At 31.2% G+C, this 19,959-nt stretch overlaps 1 protein-coding gene across 42 annotated transcripts in view; it reads left to right on the top strand.

The window, feature by feature from the left end:
- Mhc (myosin heavy chain) overlaps positions 1 to 6,184 on the top strand; it is a 28,604-nt gene extending 22,420 nt beyond the window's left edge. For 28 of the 42 annotated variants that reach the window (XM_089228889.1, XM_089228888.1, XM_015519745.2 and 25 more), the window contains exons 25-36: positions 12 to 314; positions 424 to 480; positions 613 to 866; positions 1,625 to 1,703; positions 2,221 to 2,466; positions 2,540 to 2,736; positions 2,859 to 3,208; positions 3,280 to 3,520; positions 3,675 to 4,128; positions 4,200 to 4,367; positions 4,463 to 4,888; positions 5,771 to 6,184. In XM_089228889.1, coding sequence (XP_089085015.1) covers positions 12 to 314; positions 424 to 480; positions 613 to 866; positions 1,625 to 1,703; positions 2,221 to 2,466; positions 2,540 to 2,736; positions 2,859 to 3,208; positions 3,280 to 3,520; positions 3,675 to 4,128; positions 4,200 to 4,367; positions 4,463 to 4,888; positions 5,771 to 5,854 — 2,859 coding nt within the window. In that variant the 3' untranslated portion in view covers positions 5,855 to 6,184. Of the gene's footprint in view, positions 1 to 11; positions 315 to 423; positions 481 to 612; positions 867 to 1,229; positions 1,309 to 1,624; positions 1,704 to 2,220; positions 2,467 to 2,539; positions 2,737 to 2,858; positions 3,209 to 3,279; positions 3,521 to 3,674; positions 4,129 to 4,199; positions 4,368 to 4,462; positions 4,889 to 5,210; positions 5,275 to 5,770 lie in introns of all 42 variants that reach the window. The other 14 variants (XM_089228907.1, XM_015519743.2, XM_015519751.2 and 11 more) reach the window with 3 other exon arrangements.
- Positions 6,185 to 19,959: the final 13,775 nt, after the last annotated feature.

The following is a 19,959-nucleotide window of genomic DNA, read 5'->3' as shown; positions in this document are numbered from 1 at the left end:
TTTGATTATAGGCGGCTGAAGACAAAATCAACCATCTTAACAAAGTTAAGAACAAGTTGGAACAGACTTTGGACGAGTTGGAAGATTCGTTAGAACGCGAAAAGAAATTAAGAGGTGATATTGAAAAGGGCAAGAGGAAGACTGAAGGAGACTTGAAACTTACCCAAGAAGCTGTTTCTGATTTGGAACGTAACAAAAAAGAACTTGAACAAACAATTCAAAGGAAAGACAAGGAATTAGCTTCCCTTACTGCTAAGCTAGAAGATGAACAAGCTTTAGTTGGCAAACAACAAAAACAAATCAAAGAACTTCAAGTAAGTGATTTAATACATATTATTTTGTATTTTTTAAAGTATGATATTGGATATATTTTACTTAATTTAATTTTTAATTTTTAATTAAATCTTGTAATTCCTATTTCAGTCGAGAATCGAAGAACTCGAAGAAGAGGTTGAAGCCGAAAGACAAGCCCGCGCTAAGGTAACAACTAACAGCAATGTTTAAAATGAGAAAAAAATGCTTACTTTTTACCATTTTGTTTTACAATTTAATTTAAATTATGCGTTTTTACTAATAAATACATATAAATATATATATTTATATTATTCATAGGCTGAGAAGCAACGCGCTGATCTTGCCCGCGAATTGGAAGAGTTGGGTGAACGCCTTGAAGAAGCTGGTGGTGCTACTTCCGCTCAAATTGAGTTGAACAAGAAACGTGAAGCTGAGATGAGCAAACTCCGACGTGATTTGGAGGAAGCTAACATTCAACATGAAGCTACCTTAGCCAACTTACGCAAGAAGCATAATGATGCTGTCGCAGAGATGGGTGACCAAATCGACCAGTTGAACAAACTCAAGACCAAGTCAGTTTTGTATTTTTATTATTTTTAATACATTTGATATATTAATTAATAAAAAAAATAATACAGGCATCAACTATAAATTAAATTTTCTAAGAATGAATAATAAACATTCCATACTGATATGATTTAATCATATAAGGGAACTTGATCTATAAGCTATTTGAACTACATAATCGTTACGAAATGTTGAATTAGAAATAATTATTTTAATCAAATAAATTCTATTTGAATAACTTATTAGTTTTAAATAAATTAAATTATACACCATAAAAAGTAAGATTGTATTACTGCTTTATTTATAAAAATGTCTAATGTACATTTTTGTATGAACGATTGAAAATAATGTATATTTTGTCAAATTAGGGCTGAGCACCACTCACATTATTTGTCCAACGACTTAAACAACACTAGAGCTGCTGTTGATTTAATATCTAGAGAAAAGGTAGAAAAAATACTGAGGTTCAGTGTTTATATATGTTGCATGACAATGTTTTATCCTTATTTTTAAATCAATGAAAACAAACTTCAAAAGCATGTTGACGTATCCCCTTTTAAAAATGAATTCCTTTTTATAAATTATTTAATTAGTGTATAAAGATTCTAATGAAATAATCAGTACCATAGAGGAAATTAATTATATTACTTGGTCAGTTTAAAATTATAAATCTGAAATAAATTAATATATAAAAATAATGTTTGTTTTTAAATGCAACGATAATTTAAAATGTAAATAAAAATAATGTTATATTGATTATTAGAGCTGAGAAGGATAAATGCCAGTTCTTGTGTGAATTGAATGACACACGTGCAAGCTTAGACCACATTTCTAACGAAAAGGTTGGTTGAAAAAAAAACAAATGATTTACTGCTTTGGCGAAAAAGAATATTAAAATAATAACTGAAAAAGAATTAAAATTGCTTCACATTAATAAATCTTTATAATTATTTTTCGCACTTAACTTGATGTATAAAATAAAAGCTTCGTTTTATAGTTGCAAAAGTCTTCTTGTTTAGCAGGAAAATATTATAGTATTACATTATAATTAGTCAAAATAATACAATGATTTTATCATGGGTTACTAATAATTTTATAAACATAGTATTTAGTAACAACTTCTTAATTTTTTAAATACTTATGTACCAATTAAGACGCGTTGTGTAGTACGTTTTCTGTAACAATAATTAACTAAGATTTTACGTGTATGTTATGAATGTATGATGGTGTCTTATTCTAAAATATACTAATACTTGTAAAACGTGTTCAAATAATTGTTTTGTGTTTGTCATCATTTTTTGTTCTAAATAATGTATGATTTAGTATGCATTCTAATTTTTATCGGATTTATAATATTAGGCCCAGACTGAAAAGATCTACAAACAAGTACAACACCAGTTGAACGAAGTTCAAGGTAAGCTTGATGAAACCAACCGCACATTGAATGACTTTGATGCTGCCAAGAAGAAGTTGAGCATTGAAAACTCCGACTTACTTCGTCAATTGGAAGAAGCCGAATCACAGGTTTCTCAGTTGGCTAAGATTAAGATTTCTCTCACCACCCAACTCGAAGATACCAAGAGACTGGCTGATGAAGAAGGAAGGGTAAATATTTTTTTATACAAACTTATTGTAGTTTTACTTATGATATTAATTAATATTATTACATTTTATTTAGGAACGCGCTACTCTTTTGGGTAAATTCAGAAACTTGGAACACGATATCGATAACATTCGTGAACAATTGGAAGAAGAAGCTGAAGCTAAGGCTGATATTCAAAGACAATTGAGCAAGGCTAATGCTGAAGTTCAATTGTGGCGTACCAAATACGAATCTGAGGGTATTGCCAGAGTTGAAGAACTTGAAGAAGCTAAGTAAGTATTCTATCCACATTACCAAAAACAAAATATAGTACCATTTGAAACCTGTGTTGACATATGACCTATAATATTTTCAAATTTAATATGTAACTAACGCATGACTTTTATTTTCTTAGACGTAAATTGCAAGCTCGTCTCGCTGAAGCTGAAGAGACCATCGAATCACTCAACCAAAAGGTTGTTGCTTTAGAGAAAACGAAACAACGTTTGGCAACTGAAGTCGAAGACTTACAATTAGAAGTCGACAGAGCGACAGCAATTGCTAATGCTGCTGAAAAGAAGGCCAAGGCTATTGACAAGATCATTGGAGAATGGAAACTCAAGGTCGATGACTTAGCAGCTGAATTAGATGCAAGCCAGAAAGAATGCAGAAACTATTCCACTGAACTTTTCCGTCTTAAGGGAGCCTATGAAGAAGCTCAAGAACAATTGGAAGGAGTCAGACGTGAAAACAAGAATCTAGCTGGTAAGTTTTATATTTCATTAAAATATAAGATATTTAATACTAATACTATTATACTATTTTAATTTGAATAGATGAAGTCAAGGATCTTCTTGATCAAATTGGTGAAGGTGGCAGAAACATTCACGAAATTGAAAAACAACGCAAACGATTGGAAGTTGAAAAGGATGAACTCCAAGCTGCATTAGAAGAAGCTGAAGCAGCATTAGAACAGGAAGAGAACAAAGTATTGAGAGCACAATTGGAACTATCTCAAGTTAGACAAGAAATTGACAGACGTATCCAAGAAAAAGAAGAGGAATTCGAAAACACCAGGTGAAATAAAATCATTAAAATTGAATAGAATTGATGAATTTTTTCATAAAGTTAAAATAACATTTAATGTAATACTGCAATTATATATAATATATAAATAATATTTGAAAGGTTTGAAATTAACATAACGCATATAACTTATGTTTTTTTTCAGGAAAAACCACCAACGTGCTTTAGACTCTATGCAAGCTAGCTTGGAAGCTGAAGCTAAAGGAAAGGCTGAAGCTCTAAGAATGAAAAAGAAGTTGGAAGCTGACATCAATGAACTTGAAATAGCTTTAGACCATGCCAACAAGGCTAATGCTGAAGCTCAAAAGAACATTAAACGCTATCAACAACAGTTGAAGGATGTACAAACTGCTCTTGAAGAAGAATCTAGGGCTAGAGAAGATGCCAGAGAACAGTTGGGAATTTCTGAAAGACGAGCAAATGCATTACAAAACGAAGTGGAAGAATCCAGAACCTTATTGGAACAATCTGACCGTGGCAGGAGACAAGTTGAACAAGAATTGGCCGATGCTCATGAACAGCTCAACGAACTTTCCGCACAGGCTACCTCCATTTCTGCTGCCAAGAGGAAACTAGAAGGAGAACTCCAAACTTTACATGTAATATTATAACAATAATTGATTATTTTTAATTTATTAAGTTTATTAATAACGTATTTGTTTGTACACAGTCTGACTTAGACGAGTTATTGAATGAAGCCAAGAACTCCGAAGAAAAGGCCAAGAAAGCAATGGTAGACGCTGCCAGACTTGCTGATGAACTCAGAGCCGAACAAGACCACGCACAAACTCAAGAAAAACTTAGAAAAGCTCTTGAAACACAAATCAAGGAATTACAAGTATGCATAATTAAACAATTTGTTATTTTAATGTATACACTTTTAATTCTTAATGTATGATGTTATTATTTTTAATGCTTATTTAATATTTTTAGGTAAGATTAGATGAAGCTGAAAATAATGCACTGAAGGGTGGTAAGAAAGCCATTCAGAAACTCGAACAAAGGGTACGAGAGTTGGAGAATGAATTGGATGGCGAACAACGCAGACACGCCGATGCTCAAAAGAACCTTAGAAAATCTGAGCGTAGAATTAAGGAATTGAGCTTCCAAGGAGATGAAGACAGAAAGAACCATGAGCGCATGCAAGACTTGGTTGACAAACTGCAACAAAAGATTAAGACATACAAGAGACAGATCGAAGAGGCCGAAGAAATTGCCGCACTCAACTTGGCTAAGTTCCGTAAGGCCCAACAAGAACTAGAAGAGGCTGAAGAAAGAGCCGATCTAGCTGAACAGGCAATTGCAAAGTTTAGAACAAAAGGCAGATCAGGATCTACAGCACGAGGCGGAAGCCCAATTGTAAGTGTTTCTCGCATTTAATAATTACAAATCTGTTATCATACATTTTTATAATGATATTTATTCTTATACATGGCGATTTCTACATGCATTTCATTTGATTCAATTGACGTACGTCAAATGACGTGTTCACTAGAAAAAAGTTTGGTGTATCGTAAAGTTGGGATGATGGACATCTATCACTTTCTAAGCAGTTCTATGTTTAATTTGTTAACATAATTTTAAAATAAAATTAATTCCTTACATCCTAATTGTCCCAATTATACGATACATTGTTGCGCGTTATCCATATAGTGAGCTAATAGAATCATTATTATTCCAGCCTCAAAAGCCACGAAAGGCGCTACCGTTGGAGTAAAATCTTGATTCTATCTATTTATTTATTTGTAAGTCGGAGAGACTAGATTTGTAGTTGACGAGTCATTTACTCGGTTAGAATGTTTTTTCACCGGTTTAAGCCGTACAACTGACATGACTCGATACGGTCCTATTCTAACTCGCATTTGAATATTTTACAATTCTAATCGCATAAGTGTTGAATACTCCGATTACGAAATAATTCGAATTATTAATAATCATACTATACCTATGTTTGTGAAATAAATATTTTTGATTTCTAACAAAATGCCCATTTAGCTGTGCTATCATAGACCTGATTTTAGTTTAACGTTTTTTGAAAAATTATATTTATTACCAGTTACGAGTTTAATGTTTTATTTATTTATTTAATGCATGTAGCACGGTCAATCCAATAAAAGTCATCATACATGACCTAGACTTTTATTAATAATGCATTTTGTTCATATAGAATTTATGACGTGCGTTCGGACAGTTATGGAACATTTTTTTAACTTGTATTTTTTTATTTTCATTTATTCACAGGGACACAGGCCGCCCGTTAAACCACAATTCGACGGATTCGCCTTCCCACCCAGATTCGACCTCCACCCAGAAGGCGACTTCTAAACAAAATTTAACTTATTTGTAATAAAACTTTAAAAAAAAATGTACTACAATATTTTTATTTTATTTTTTCGAAATGTATTATAAAACACCACGTACACACCAAACAGCAGCATCAACCATACATCTACATCATTATTTGCGACACACATGCGGCCTGTCTGTATTTATTAGTGTGTAAAACAATGTTTTATTTATATGAAAACAAATTATCATAATGATAACTATGTTATTCAACAAAAATTCTTTTAATTTAAAATTAATTTTAACCCCGTTGTACAATTCAGCTTCTTTAATGTTTCCAATAAAGATACGCTAATTGTTAACTTATAATATTAATTTGTATTTATTCACTATTTACTTCCATTCGCCTGTTCCTCTGTATGCATGCACTTAGATACCCGAGAACATTTCCGAGAGTGTTACGCTGCACCACATCAGCAGATTAAATTAAGAACCCATGACTGATGGTGCGTGTAAATATTGGTCATCTTCATCGAAGCCCGAAGAGATGAAAATATGTGCGTCATAGGAAACCATTAAACTTTTATCAGATTTAATTTTAAAACAAATACCATGATGGTTTATATAGATGTACTCATCAGTATTCAGCCGATAAAAAACAATGAGTAGTGTTATGACCGCTCCGAGAATGTAGACCATAGCAGTGAGTATAATAATATTTAAATATTGTACAACGGTATTGTATGATTAAGTACCTGCAGTATATTAGGTATAATGAATTTGATTGAATTCCTAGCTGATCCTCGACTCGTTATTTCTAGTTCCGGCCATTGTATCCATATTTTGTATCGGTCGAAGACGTTCGTAACGCACGAGTATGACATTCATTTCACGATCAATATATTAGTATTGCTATGACGTACTTGTATAGAAAATATGAGGTGAACGAATGTCGTGGAAAAAAAAAATATCAATATAACAATTATTATATAGATGAAAAGTGTTCGTAATAATATTGTTTGCGGTGTGTGCAAAATGTATACGCGTGAGTATAGTACTCTTTTCAATAAAAGTAACCTATTAGTAACCGAATCACATTATATAATGTATAATATCATATAGTTATCTTGTTGAATTTTTCTCGTATTCTCCTAATCGGCCCGTGTCGTTCGTGTCGACATCGCGTGATAACTATATGCGTATATTTTAACGACAGCTAATCGAAAATATTCTCGCCGATGACTATATACGCAAGTAAAATATTTTACCTCATGGCCATATCGATATCACATTTGCCGGTCTCTTCTCGAACCGAGTACGTGTGTTGGTACGTAAAATCGATCTTTTCTCGTGTACATATATCATCGAAATAAACATAAATGCCTCCCCACATAAGTAACTCGATAGAAATTAAGACCGAATATATTATTATTACCGTAGCTATGCGTATCGAATGCATAACGAATTTTATCCGGCGTAGAGATGATAAAGCCAACATTAGAACCGAAGAGACCTCAATAACCATTCATTTAACACACGATGAACGCATTAACGTAAGGCTCAGAAAAAATTAATAAACATTTCCAGTGCGTAACGTCAAAACGATAAAATTAGCAATTATTCTTCGTGATTAACCAGAACAGGAGCTGTGATCTTGACACATATAAGTACGTCTCGGAGTCTATGTTGGAAACTTTCCAAGTTGAAAATAAAATATATATATATATATATTCACAGAGTTGTCTACCAATATAATATAGTGACGAAAGCGTACAGTAATACACTTATTTATTACTCGTTTACGATATAAATTATATTTTATATTGTAAATTTATAATGGTATATATTGGGTGCCTAAACTTTTTCAAGTGGTGTGGATTACTACCGATAATATATATTTTGTTCGCTACACAAAAAAAAATCAGACGCCTCATACCTATATATTGTTGTTGCTATGATATGTCCGACATTGAGAAATACAAATTTATTTTCAAAAGAATATTATTAACCTCGTACTTATGGTATTGTGTCATGACTATAGTCTCAAACCTAAATTTATAATTTCATAAGAAATATTTTGTCAATAAAATATCGTATTTTTAATCGAATTTTAATTTTAATAATCAATGATCGATCGTTGTGTAAATATAATTGTATGAATTTATTTTTTCATCTCGTTTGGAATAAAAACTATATTGAACCGAAGCATGTTGAACATGAATATAATGACATTGATTGTAATTAAATTAAAATAATAATTATTAATAATTGAATATTTTATTCAATAAAAAACAATAATTATTTGTTGTACAAACAGTTAGTTGTTAGTTACAATTTTAGCCACAACAGTCATATCATCGTTCTTACCTTAAATTTGTATAATATTTTAGGTTAAATCGGAATACTAGTGAACGTTAACTTTCTATATTGTGCGTTGTTCACAAGACGGAGACAACGAATACGAAGGGAGGCGTCTTAAACTTTTACCAATGGTATTAATCGTCATGGTACTACTCATCGTTGATTAAGTACGATGGTATAATTATTATCACACGGCGTTCTGAATAGACGATTCAAGTACACCGGTGTCAATTATCCGAATTTTCGATATTTTAAAGAGTCTTGTATTGATATAAATATTAAATATACGCTAGAATAATGGTGCTAAAATATAATATAATTTAGTCTATACAGAACATTATTTTATTCCAAATTTTAATGAAAAAATAAATAAATATTCAATCGCATTGCAACGACAATATTAGATTATAATTATTCTGATTAATTTATCGCTTATTTTATTATTTTTTTTTTTTTATAGAGTGCCCCTCAACATCATCTCTCCAAGCAATATAATATTCTTCCATCTGCTTATATTATTCACTGTTTCTCTTCAATGAACTCCATGTTCCATCGTTCCCGCGCCTCCAACTGCAGTTTATATACAGTCATCCCATCTTAAACGATGTCCTCCTAAAGGTCGTTTTCCCGTCGGATTATTTTCGATTGCGGTCCTTATTATTGATCCATGTTTTCGCCATACAAGTCCTGCCCATTTCGGTCATTTAACTGAGATTTCCTTTGTGATATTAGGGCCTCATAAAAAGTCCCGGGATTCTTTACTGTGTCTTTATTCTTCCAATACCCGGTTCGGTCATCACTGCATGGTCCAAAAATCTTTCTTAGATTTTTTTCTTTCAAACACCTCTAACCTATATTGCTCGTTATTTTCACATCTTGTTTTGTTGTTATAACTATCGGGAATTTATATTCATCCGTGTACCTAGGTATGTACAATGTCTGAAAAAATGTAGTTAAAAAGACAATAATGGCTACAGTACTTGCATTTCCATTGTTTGAAATATAAAAACGAATTTGACGTGTTATGTAGATCCGTTTGGCTGATCCCTAACTATTGAAGACCTAATTCTATTTTTGAAAAATGGCTTAAATATAATTTCTATTTAAAATCTATCAAAGAATTTAAATTATAGTATTCGAGAGAAATATATAATTTCATAATATTATGTGTATTAGTCTGCTTTGACTTGGGATAGGAAAACATTTTTAATAAAAAGTCAAAAGTCAAAATACACAACAACCAAAGGTACAGTTATTTAATTTTTTTTCTTCGTATTTACCGTGCAAGTTTTATTTGTTTTTTAACGTTAAATACTATTATATGTTTAAAAGAATAAAGAATATATATTTAATTATATTGTTTTCTAGTATTTTCATTTTTATTTTATTTATTTCTTATCATATATTTGATATTTACGATATTTATAAATATTGAGTATTTGCATGGGTAGCTTACGATAATATTATTATGAAATAAATAAAATATAAATTATTTTTTCTGTATAGGTGCATAACAAATTATTATCGCTGCTGCTCTTAAAAAAAAAATCTCAATTATAAAAATATTATACTTTATAATACCATTAGGTCGAAAATCTTTAAGTATGAAAAGACGCGTTCCATGTCACTTTTTATAAATTAAAACCAGAGATATCAATAAATATTAAAAATATTTTGTCATTCTGACAGATGATGCATTTATTAGTTCAACCTAAATATTTATCATTCTTTTTCTACATATTTGTGGGTACTGATCAAATAAATATTTCGTGGAAATGCTCGGAATAAAAATGTAAAATGTGCAATATGATGGTAAATATTTGTAATGGACGTCGTAAAGTATTTCGAAATATATAATATTATTACGATGGTTTTATCGTAAAAATGTATAAATAGTGACGTACCGAAAGGTAGTACTTCTACGTCGAAAAACGGCGCTAATATGCACGCGATTCATCACTTTTTACAGTACAAAATATGTCTATGGATATAAGTGTAAATTATGATATGATGAACTCGGAGGCGCATATTATGACGTGTGTTGTTGTTGATGAAATGATGATGATGCGTATGAACAGGTGAAAAAAATTGATAATTTATATCGAACTGTGTTACAGGTCTCGTGGTTAACGAGAAGAAAAAAAAACACTTGTTGACTAACCTACTTAATATAATGACGACGCTATGTTATAACATAAACGGAGCATATATAATGACATCGTCACTTTACGTATTATATTACCTATATGTGATAATCTGAAAATGTTTTTACTTTGGTATTTCGTGTTTTAAGTATACTCATCACGTGCATCGTATACCTACACCGTGTAACGGATCGAGCGCGCCCATTATATCATATTTTTTTAATAATTATTTTCGCGTTTACATTGTACACAGGATTTCGCCCTGCAATACAATGTACATAAACATAACAGAGGTGGCCAACATTAATACATTCACAAGCCAAATGGATAAATACAAAGATATAAAGAGCCAAAACGTTAAAAAAATACGCATTTTATAATTTTCTCGTATTTTCTCGATATTAGTAAGTAAATAGTGGTTTTTTTTTAATAAGACGCGAACTGCAAGTTACCCACCTCTGATACATAGTATACTAATACAAATCAAAAATCGTTGTATACTATATATATACATATATATGTATATTTTTTTTTTTTGTCTGTACACCAAAAGCCATCACAGTGTATCGCATATTGACAACAAAACCGCATCACAATCGTACAACATATTATAACATTGAAAGTCATTATTTAACTATATATCAATCGCGGGTGAATGGACCATATAATGAACGCCTGATAATTTATTATAATATTATGTATGTCAAAATGATATAATATGTAACGACGTGATAAAGTCTCGTCCTCGTTTACGGTTCAACGTGTATAGCACGTAACTATATTATACAGAATATGATATGTATATAGGTACCTATATAGGGTACGTGGTGAAGAACACCTGACAAAATGTCGATTACAATTCGAACCTCCGTTATTGTTTTTATATAATAATACATTTATAGGATAAAGTGTATGAACGTTTGTGCTAGTGTATATGCGCTGTACACAACAGTATAGGTAATAGGTATATATAGAATTGCCAATCGTGGTGACTTTATCGGAAATCGAAAAGTCATTCTTGAATTGTGCGCTAGCAAAAAGGTTATATTCTAAATCGATTTTTCATATTTATATTATAAACTGAGACCCATTACGTTTATATTATAAGAATGGTAAAAATCAGTTCACTCTCTCCAAAACGAGAAAAAAATTTTCATTTCAATAATATAATCTAATTATTTTTAGTTGATGTTAAAATAGCCATTTTAAGGACTTTTTTTTATCAAAGGCTGCCGATATTTGATTCGCCGACACGTGTTGGCTGAATAAGAGCCGCAGTAATTAAATCGATCGACATATTATTTAAAAGTAGACCTATCTAAATGTCCAGAAATCAGTTTGAAAAATATTCGTTCGCCAGCCAATTTTGGAACGTGCGTACAGCGGTGTGTTCTATCTGGGTATTATATTATGATACTTCGTATATAATATATAATGTATATAATACATATAATGAACATTCAGGCATCGAGTCGGTTGTCGCCGCAGTCGCGCGGGAGGGTGTGCAAGTTGAATGGGGCACGTGAACATGGTGAGGGGGTGCTACGTGTGTGTGCTTTCGGAAATGGAGATAGACGAAAACTAAAAGAGAAAAAAAGGAAACGGAGAAAACGTTTCCAGGACCGTTCGTCGATAACGTTTTATATTATATACGTGTACATGCGTACCTGACAGGACGGAAAAGCGCTGTACATATATTTATATATAAACATTAAACACACACACACACACACACACACCACGAGTGTTCGACGGGCCTATACATCTATTGTGTGCCGCCGGATGAAAAGCCGGGCAAGAACGGCGAGCGACAGGCCGGCAGTGGTGGGTTTTTGCGGATCGAGGTCAGGAGTGACGTCAGTACAGGCACCGCTGACGTCATGGACGTGACGTGTTTACGCGGATGTTGCTGTCCGGGGCACACGCGCCGCGCACGGGGTACGGCCAACCCCTTCGACGACCACCCAACCCCTCGAGTCACCGACGACGCATACTTACGCACACTTCCGCCGCCGCCACCTCATCGACCCGAGTTTCGACCCGTGTATAATGGCTGCTGTGCTATACGACACATTCCCTTTGCCCTACATTTTAATATGTGTATATATATAATGTGATATATAATAATGCCGTACCCCACTGCACTACACACCTCTTCACCCCTTCGGTGGCCATCTACTCCTGCCAACGCTATACAACGATCAGCGCTAAGCAATCCCTCGGGTGGCGGCATTTGGATGTGTACGGTATATATATCTACAATAATATTAAATTATTATGAATAATATTTTGATGCAATATATGATATATTATGTGTAAGTGTGTATAATATATTAAGTACGAATAACAGAACGCACTTAACGCACGCTGTGATTTTGTGATATTATCAATTGCCACAGCAGTTTCGAGTCCAAAAAGGTGAAAAAAAAATTGAGACCCGATCCGTTGCCAAAAAAACGACTAATATGATATAGTGCCAAATACAAAAAAATAAAAAAAAATAAAATAAATTGTTCGAACTTTAGCTCAAACCGAATACGGAATAACTTTCCATCAAAATTGTAATGATGATGATCTTTTCTCTATATCATCAAGTCCCACCATTCAATAATCACATATTATTTAACAATAATAGCTCTGAATATATGAAATATCAACTTATTTATAGTTAGAAGGGTGCTGATTTCAAAACGGGGGGGGGGGGGTTTAAAGCATCCTCTATCAACCGAAATATTGCACCTTTATAACATACGTTGGCGACGCGATATAATATTATATAATCGACGTACCTGCAGTATATACTAGTAATATTGCAGTTTATATAATATAGACATGTGATCGCAAAAAGTCATCGCAGTGCACCGCACTGAGCTGCATATTATAGGTACTCTATGTGATATATACATTAAACAAAAATATATTAAGTGTTTATATATATAGATGTATACTCTTTGGTTCTGTAATCTTTACTACTGCAGCAGTCAGCAGTATATAATATTATATAAAATAATAACTTGTACATACCTACACGATTATACGTAACTTATATGCATATATATAGTTAAACCTGCAAATATAATTCTAAGGGAGCAGATTCCAAAACAGGGAGGGGGTTTAAAGCACCCTCCGCATGATGCGAAATTCTCAAATATATATTTATAATGTCATCGACCCGTACCTACGCTGTTCATACATAACACGTGCCTATAAGACCTGAGCTGCGGTTGCAAAACGTCTTCGCGGTGCATCGCACTGAGCTAATTATTGTTAATTGTTATTATTATACTGTGTATGTACTATGTATATATTAAATAAAAAGATGTAATGATGTATAGAGTAGGTAGTGTTGCTCTCCTCCGAGGCCTCATCCTGCGCATTGCTGTCAATAATAAATTAATAATCGCGACGACAGCTGTTGTAGGTGAATCGAAATCGGACGGACCGTTCAGGAGAATATTTCCATTTCGTTATTCGTATAATAATATCGTATCATCTCACTGCAGTTATTCGCGTCAGTTTTATAAATTCGTATCATGATACACCGTCGGAAACAGTTTTCACACCGCGCAATAAACTTGACCAAATAATAATGTGTATATATATATATATTATATATGTGTGGTCGGCTTTTTGGGTATACACCGAACACCTACGCGCGACCTGATATTATACGAGATATATGGTCAGTACGCGCGCGATTTTATTATATTTACCCTGAGCCTGCACTTTATCGTCGTCACCGTATTAGTTTATATTTATTTTATACAATGTCGGTACACGTGTGTTCTCATATATAATCACGTACCCACCGATGATAGTATAATATGCCACGTGATTCAGCGCGTTTATGTTATATTATTTATTATACAAAATATAGTGACCAGTGCAGGCGACTTTCGTTATTCGTATACGTACGCACTATATTATTATTGAACGACACAGTTATTCAACCTTCAGCGTATATAGCTATGCGGATGCAAAGTAGTTGACCATAATAGAGGTATATACTTGTTATGAAAAAACTTTCTTTTGAAATGTATATCTCTAATGGCCGCGAGTACCTGGAATTTTGGTTTCTATTTAAATTGTATATGTTTTATTATGATTTTTTAAAATATTTTGGACATTATCGCCGTCTAGCTATTGCTATAATATCGTGATGATGGAAGCGTTTCGAGACCGAAATCCTGAATGTGCAGGGGAAGCTTTAGGAATATAATAATATTAAACATGTATTATTTTTAAAAAGGTAGTATAGTAGAAGTATTTTTTAAAAGGTTATTTGAAATACCTAATAAGTATAGGTAGGTCGATGTAAACACCGTCCGCGTCGCTCGTAATAAAATAAATATTTATCCACGAAAGTCGGTCAACGATAAGATGATGATGTATAATACCTATATTATGTGTTTTATGTACATATACAATACATCGTTGTGACCGTACACTTTAGTGTATATGTATACATGTCAATATGTGTGTATGTGTGTGTGTGTGTGCACTATGTACACATTATGTTTTATAATTTATAAATGCAGTTGGCGTCGCGGAGCATAGCTACAGCAACCGGTATAATATGTATAATATATTTTATAGTTAAACGCGTAATGGTATTTATTTATTTCGTCCGAGCCACGAAAACGTTTTCCGTCCCGCGAATAATGGAATCAACGTGCAGGGCTTACACTGTACGTTATATATGATAATAGCTATAATATATATATATTAATATTATACTATATACAATATGTCTATTCCCGAGTGGCTGTTACGTGAGGATTTCCTAGGGATTACTTCCGGTCGAATTATATGCTAGATAATAATATTAATATCGTGATAACGACATTGCAAAAATCGTTACGCCACTGCTTGTTAGAATATATTATTATGTTCGAACACTAATAATATAACATTTACGAAATAAAAAAATTTACCTATGACAAGGAGGTTTTATGAAGGGATGTGATTTAACAGAAGCTGAATACACTGTTTCTAAGATACCTACCCTTCTCGTTTATTATAGGTAGTCGATTCATTAAATGGCGAAGTGCTTATAATTTTAATTATAATAATTAATCACTATAACGCGTCTACAGTTTTTTTTTTCTTAATATCCGTTCAAATGTCAACTATTGCTTTTTGAACTGCGAGTATTTAATTATTTAATACATAAACATACCATATATTTTATGCCTAACCCATATTTTATTAATTTATTCCTAAGACCGCCACTGACCGTATAGTAGTCGTATATGTACATATTATATAATTTATACGGAGTACGACGTGAATAAAATTATTATCTTCGTTCAATCTCGAAAGTTTTAAAAACCCATTTTTATTTGTTATGCAATACTATTAATTTAATCCTACGATTTCCGAATTTGTGATCACAAAATCTGTATCTTAACATTCTTAACATTGTATATCTTTATAATCAAAACACATTGCTCTCGTATATCGAATTTGAATAAATATAAATACAGATAATTTTGTGAACTTATTCTATGAAAGGTCAATACGAGGACTTTCAGTAAAGTTGTTTATATAGTCTTCTTGATAGAAATTATAGATAGGTAGCAAGCAAAATATCAGTCATGTTAAAGAAACTTTCAGGATCCCTCATCATCTGAATAGGAAAAAAAAACCATGATATAGTTGTGAAACCGATAGTTTCTCGATACTCCGCGCTCGGAATCCAAAAAAAAGTAAAGGTTAACGCGGTTTTCGAGATTTGTAACTCACAACTATAATAATATACTCATGTGTAAAATGTACAGTCGCGACTCGTGTCAAAAACCCTATCCGATATAGAAGCAGATTAAAGTCGTTTTTTTTTTTCATTTTGTACCCGATTATTGGGCATTATTTTATACCAACCAAAAACTGACAATTATTGGAACGCGAGTTTGGTTTCATCATACTAGTGCTCACATTTTACAATAACAAACTGCTATATACGACAAAATATAATTTTTTTTGTTTTGATTGAAATTGTTTTGGATTTCAATATGCGTATAAAATTTTTATATTTATGTGTGATGGTTTGATATCGCAAATATTACTATCGTGTTCGCCTGCAATTATAGGCTCATAATTTTACTAATGTTTTATGCATATCAACATTTATATATACTACTAAAATTAGGAGTTAATTAATATATAGTATGTGTGTATAATATGACTTGTATAAGATATTAATTAATATAATATAATATATAATGTACATTACTAATATTTGGTATTTTAATTAATATAGATGGCCTACGTGGCTTGTACGTATCATTATATAGGTATTCATTAAAAGTATAAATAGGTACCAAGGTACCATTTCTAACTCCTATCCACAATTAAAAATTATTATGACAACTGCTAGCTAAAAACCTTTTTTGACTCTTTAATTGTACATAGTGTTAAACGGCAATAACCTTACACTATAATTTCTAACGACAAGTGGTTAAGTAGAGTGGATTTTTTTTTATTATCATATAATAGGTACTATACGTAGTAATACGTGTAGTATATAGTAAATTACACTTATTATATACACATAGTTTCAACAAATTATTTTTTTTTATAATTAGTAAACATGTGTCCATAAATTCATTTGCTTTCATATTAGTATACTATACATAACTATTACCATAGTTGTTTTTTTTAGTAATATTAAAATAATGATGTATACGCAAATTGAATATTGAAATGAAAATTTTAAATACCAATACCTAATAACAATACAAATCGACAGAATTATAATGCTTTATTTGATTCATCACAGTATTTTAATATGTAGATTTATCACGATTATTAGTCGATTAAGCCTGCAATAGCACAGTACCTACCACATTTTTTAATCCACCATTGATCCCATATTTAAATAACTTTAAGCAAATCTGTATAGGTACACCTTAAATACTTTTATTAGAAGTGTAACACAGGACACATGTCTGGGACGATGTCGGTCTTCAGTCACTGGTGTGCGCTGAAAGTCAGCACCGGCCGGTGCCACTAGTTCCTGATGGGTGTCCACCCGGGTTCTTAGTGGTAAATCCTTACCACACATAGTTTGTACTACACGTGTTTGCACCAACCTTATCAACCGCATCAACCCCTAAAATAACTATAATGACCATAGTTGTCAGGCTCAGGTCCACGAAGAAAAAACACAAATCTTTGATTTTTTTAGTTAATGTTTTCACAATTTTTCAATGATATGCTTATGATATCAAATAGGTACAATCAATGTAAATCGTGCACTTAACATTCACGTGCATAAAGACCATCAGAGATAAGACAATATAACTCAATTTATTTGAAATTGACTTAATGGCTGTATAACGACCATCAATATTCAAAAATCACCCAAATTATTAAGGGTACTATAAACTTTAAAGTATAAAGTCTAAAAAAAAAATAAGCTAAGCATATTTTGCTTTAAGATGTTTTAGTTACAAACAATAAATAAATAAATACTATTATTCATAAACAATTATTCCTAAATGAATAATGTAATCAAGTATTTATCTGTTTTGGTAAAAATTAAGAATATAATAAATTTTAATATTATGTATAGGTACCATAATAATTAGTAATTAGGAATCAAACATTATTTAAATTATTTTAAACTATCCGTTATAAACAGTTGAACAATAAACATAGTCACATATTATGCAGTATACTTATAAATATAATAAGTATACGTATTTATATTTTATATTTATAATCATCAGTTCATCACGTACCCAATAAAACAAAAATATAATTTCATAAAAACAAAATATTATTCATATTATTAATCTGATTTTTATGGTTTACTCTTAAACTTAAAACTCGAAATTAACACTAAAAAGAAAACTAATTTTTAATATACCTAATGACTATAATTTTCTAATCATTCGTTGTTAAATAAGTATTTTAAATTAAGGTTTGCACTGATTTAATAATATATTGTATGGACAGATAAATAAATATAATTATTGGAAATGATTGGTATTTCAAAGTCCATTGCTATTTTTATAATTTTAATCACAGTTTCTATTTTTCAAAAAATATTTAGGCGTTTTTTTTAAAATTTTCATACAAGATCAATAGACTCTAGACTTAACCACTTGTCTCATGACTAATGTCAAATATATATCACATTAACGTTATCACTAGTTTACTTATCTAATATAGTATATTGGTATATTAAATATTGATTGGTGATATATATTTCAACAACAAATAATATATAATCGAAGGTAATATTATTTATTTTGTAGTTCACGATGACTCATATACTTCGTTAATTGAGATATAATGCATATTTAGAATTAGATCATTAAAATTTTAAACAATTAAAAATTGATTTGTATTTGATTTAATTGCGGCTTATAATATCGTGTATGTTATATACGCGTAGAAATACTTAAAATATTATCATTTTAATATGTAGAAAACAACATAGGTAGGTTGCTAATTTCAAAACACTGTTTTACCAAGTACACTACATTTATTATATTCGATACTTTTTACGTACATTGACGTTTCATATAGGTAGTTTAATTAATTATTTTCTTAATTATTATATGGAGATCCAATCTAAACAAAAACGAAAATAAGTGAACTCTAGATTGCATCTTCTAAGACCTTATTACAATCGAAACTTTCTCTAGTCAACAAATTTACGGTATAAAAATCGATAATTTGTCCACCTTGGCTTTACGACATCCAACTATGGAGGCCAGCAAAGCTATCAAACGCTAAAATCCTACAAGCCCCTCAATCTATATGCATATATATGCTTAATAACCTCTGTTATTTGGTATGTAACCAACAAGACATGAATATTTCAACTCTCAACACTTAGCCAAATCCCATCACATAAAATTCCGTTCAAAACTTCGCGCTCATTCTAATTCACTAATTAAAAGTCTATCTTATGCCTCACTCATTCCTTGAAGGTTAAAAAGGCAATGGCCAAGAGACCTGTTCAATCCTTAAAAAAAGAAAATTGATTAACTAATGGAAAACTAAAAACCAAACCTAATTACTGCAGATCAGGTGGCACTGTTGGGAGCTTTCCTATTCTATAATTAATGTTATTTTATGTCACCACACTTACTCATTATACCTTGTCTGCATGACTGCATAGATTCTAATTATACTATTTTAAATAAATAGAAAAATATGTATTATACAGCTTTAATAAATTAATACTAATATATGTATAGAATATTGGAATTTCTATTTAAATAATAAACCCACATAAAAAAAAGAAAAATCATTTAAAATACACCATAATACTGCACCTCATACAAATTGTATTATTTGTTGATTAATTTAAAAAAATTTAAAAATACAAATTTTTCATACGTTTGCAATCTACTCAATAGTCATTCAGTATTTTTTTCCGGTTATAAAATTTTTCTACTGACATGTCCAAAATAACAAATATATATTTACATATACACAAACTAGTATATAATTTGCAGTGTATTAACGTTTAAAATAAATAAAATTGCTTAATTTTGATAAATCTAAATTGCAGTAATTCACTTGTGGCAACTATAATAAAACCAACGTCACTAAAATTGTTATTTGATCACTTATTATACATTAAATAATTACTACATTTTTATTTATTCTCATACGTATGAT

This window comes from Diuraphis noxia, unplaced genomic scaffold, assembly GCF_037042655.1.
Source record: "Diuraphis noxia isolate RWA-SAM2 unplaced genomic scaffold, SU_Dnox_SAM2 contig0005, whole genome shotgun sequence".
Classification (NCBI taxonomy): domain Eukaryota; kingdom Metazoa; phylum Arthropoda; class Insecta; order Hemiptera; family Aphididae; genus Diuraphis; species Diuraphis noxia.
The sequence above is the reverse complement of the archived record's forward strand: the minus strand, read 5'-3'. Positions and strand labels throughout refer to the sequence as shown.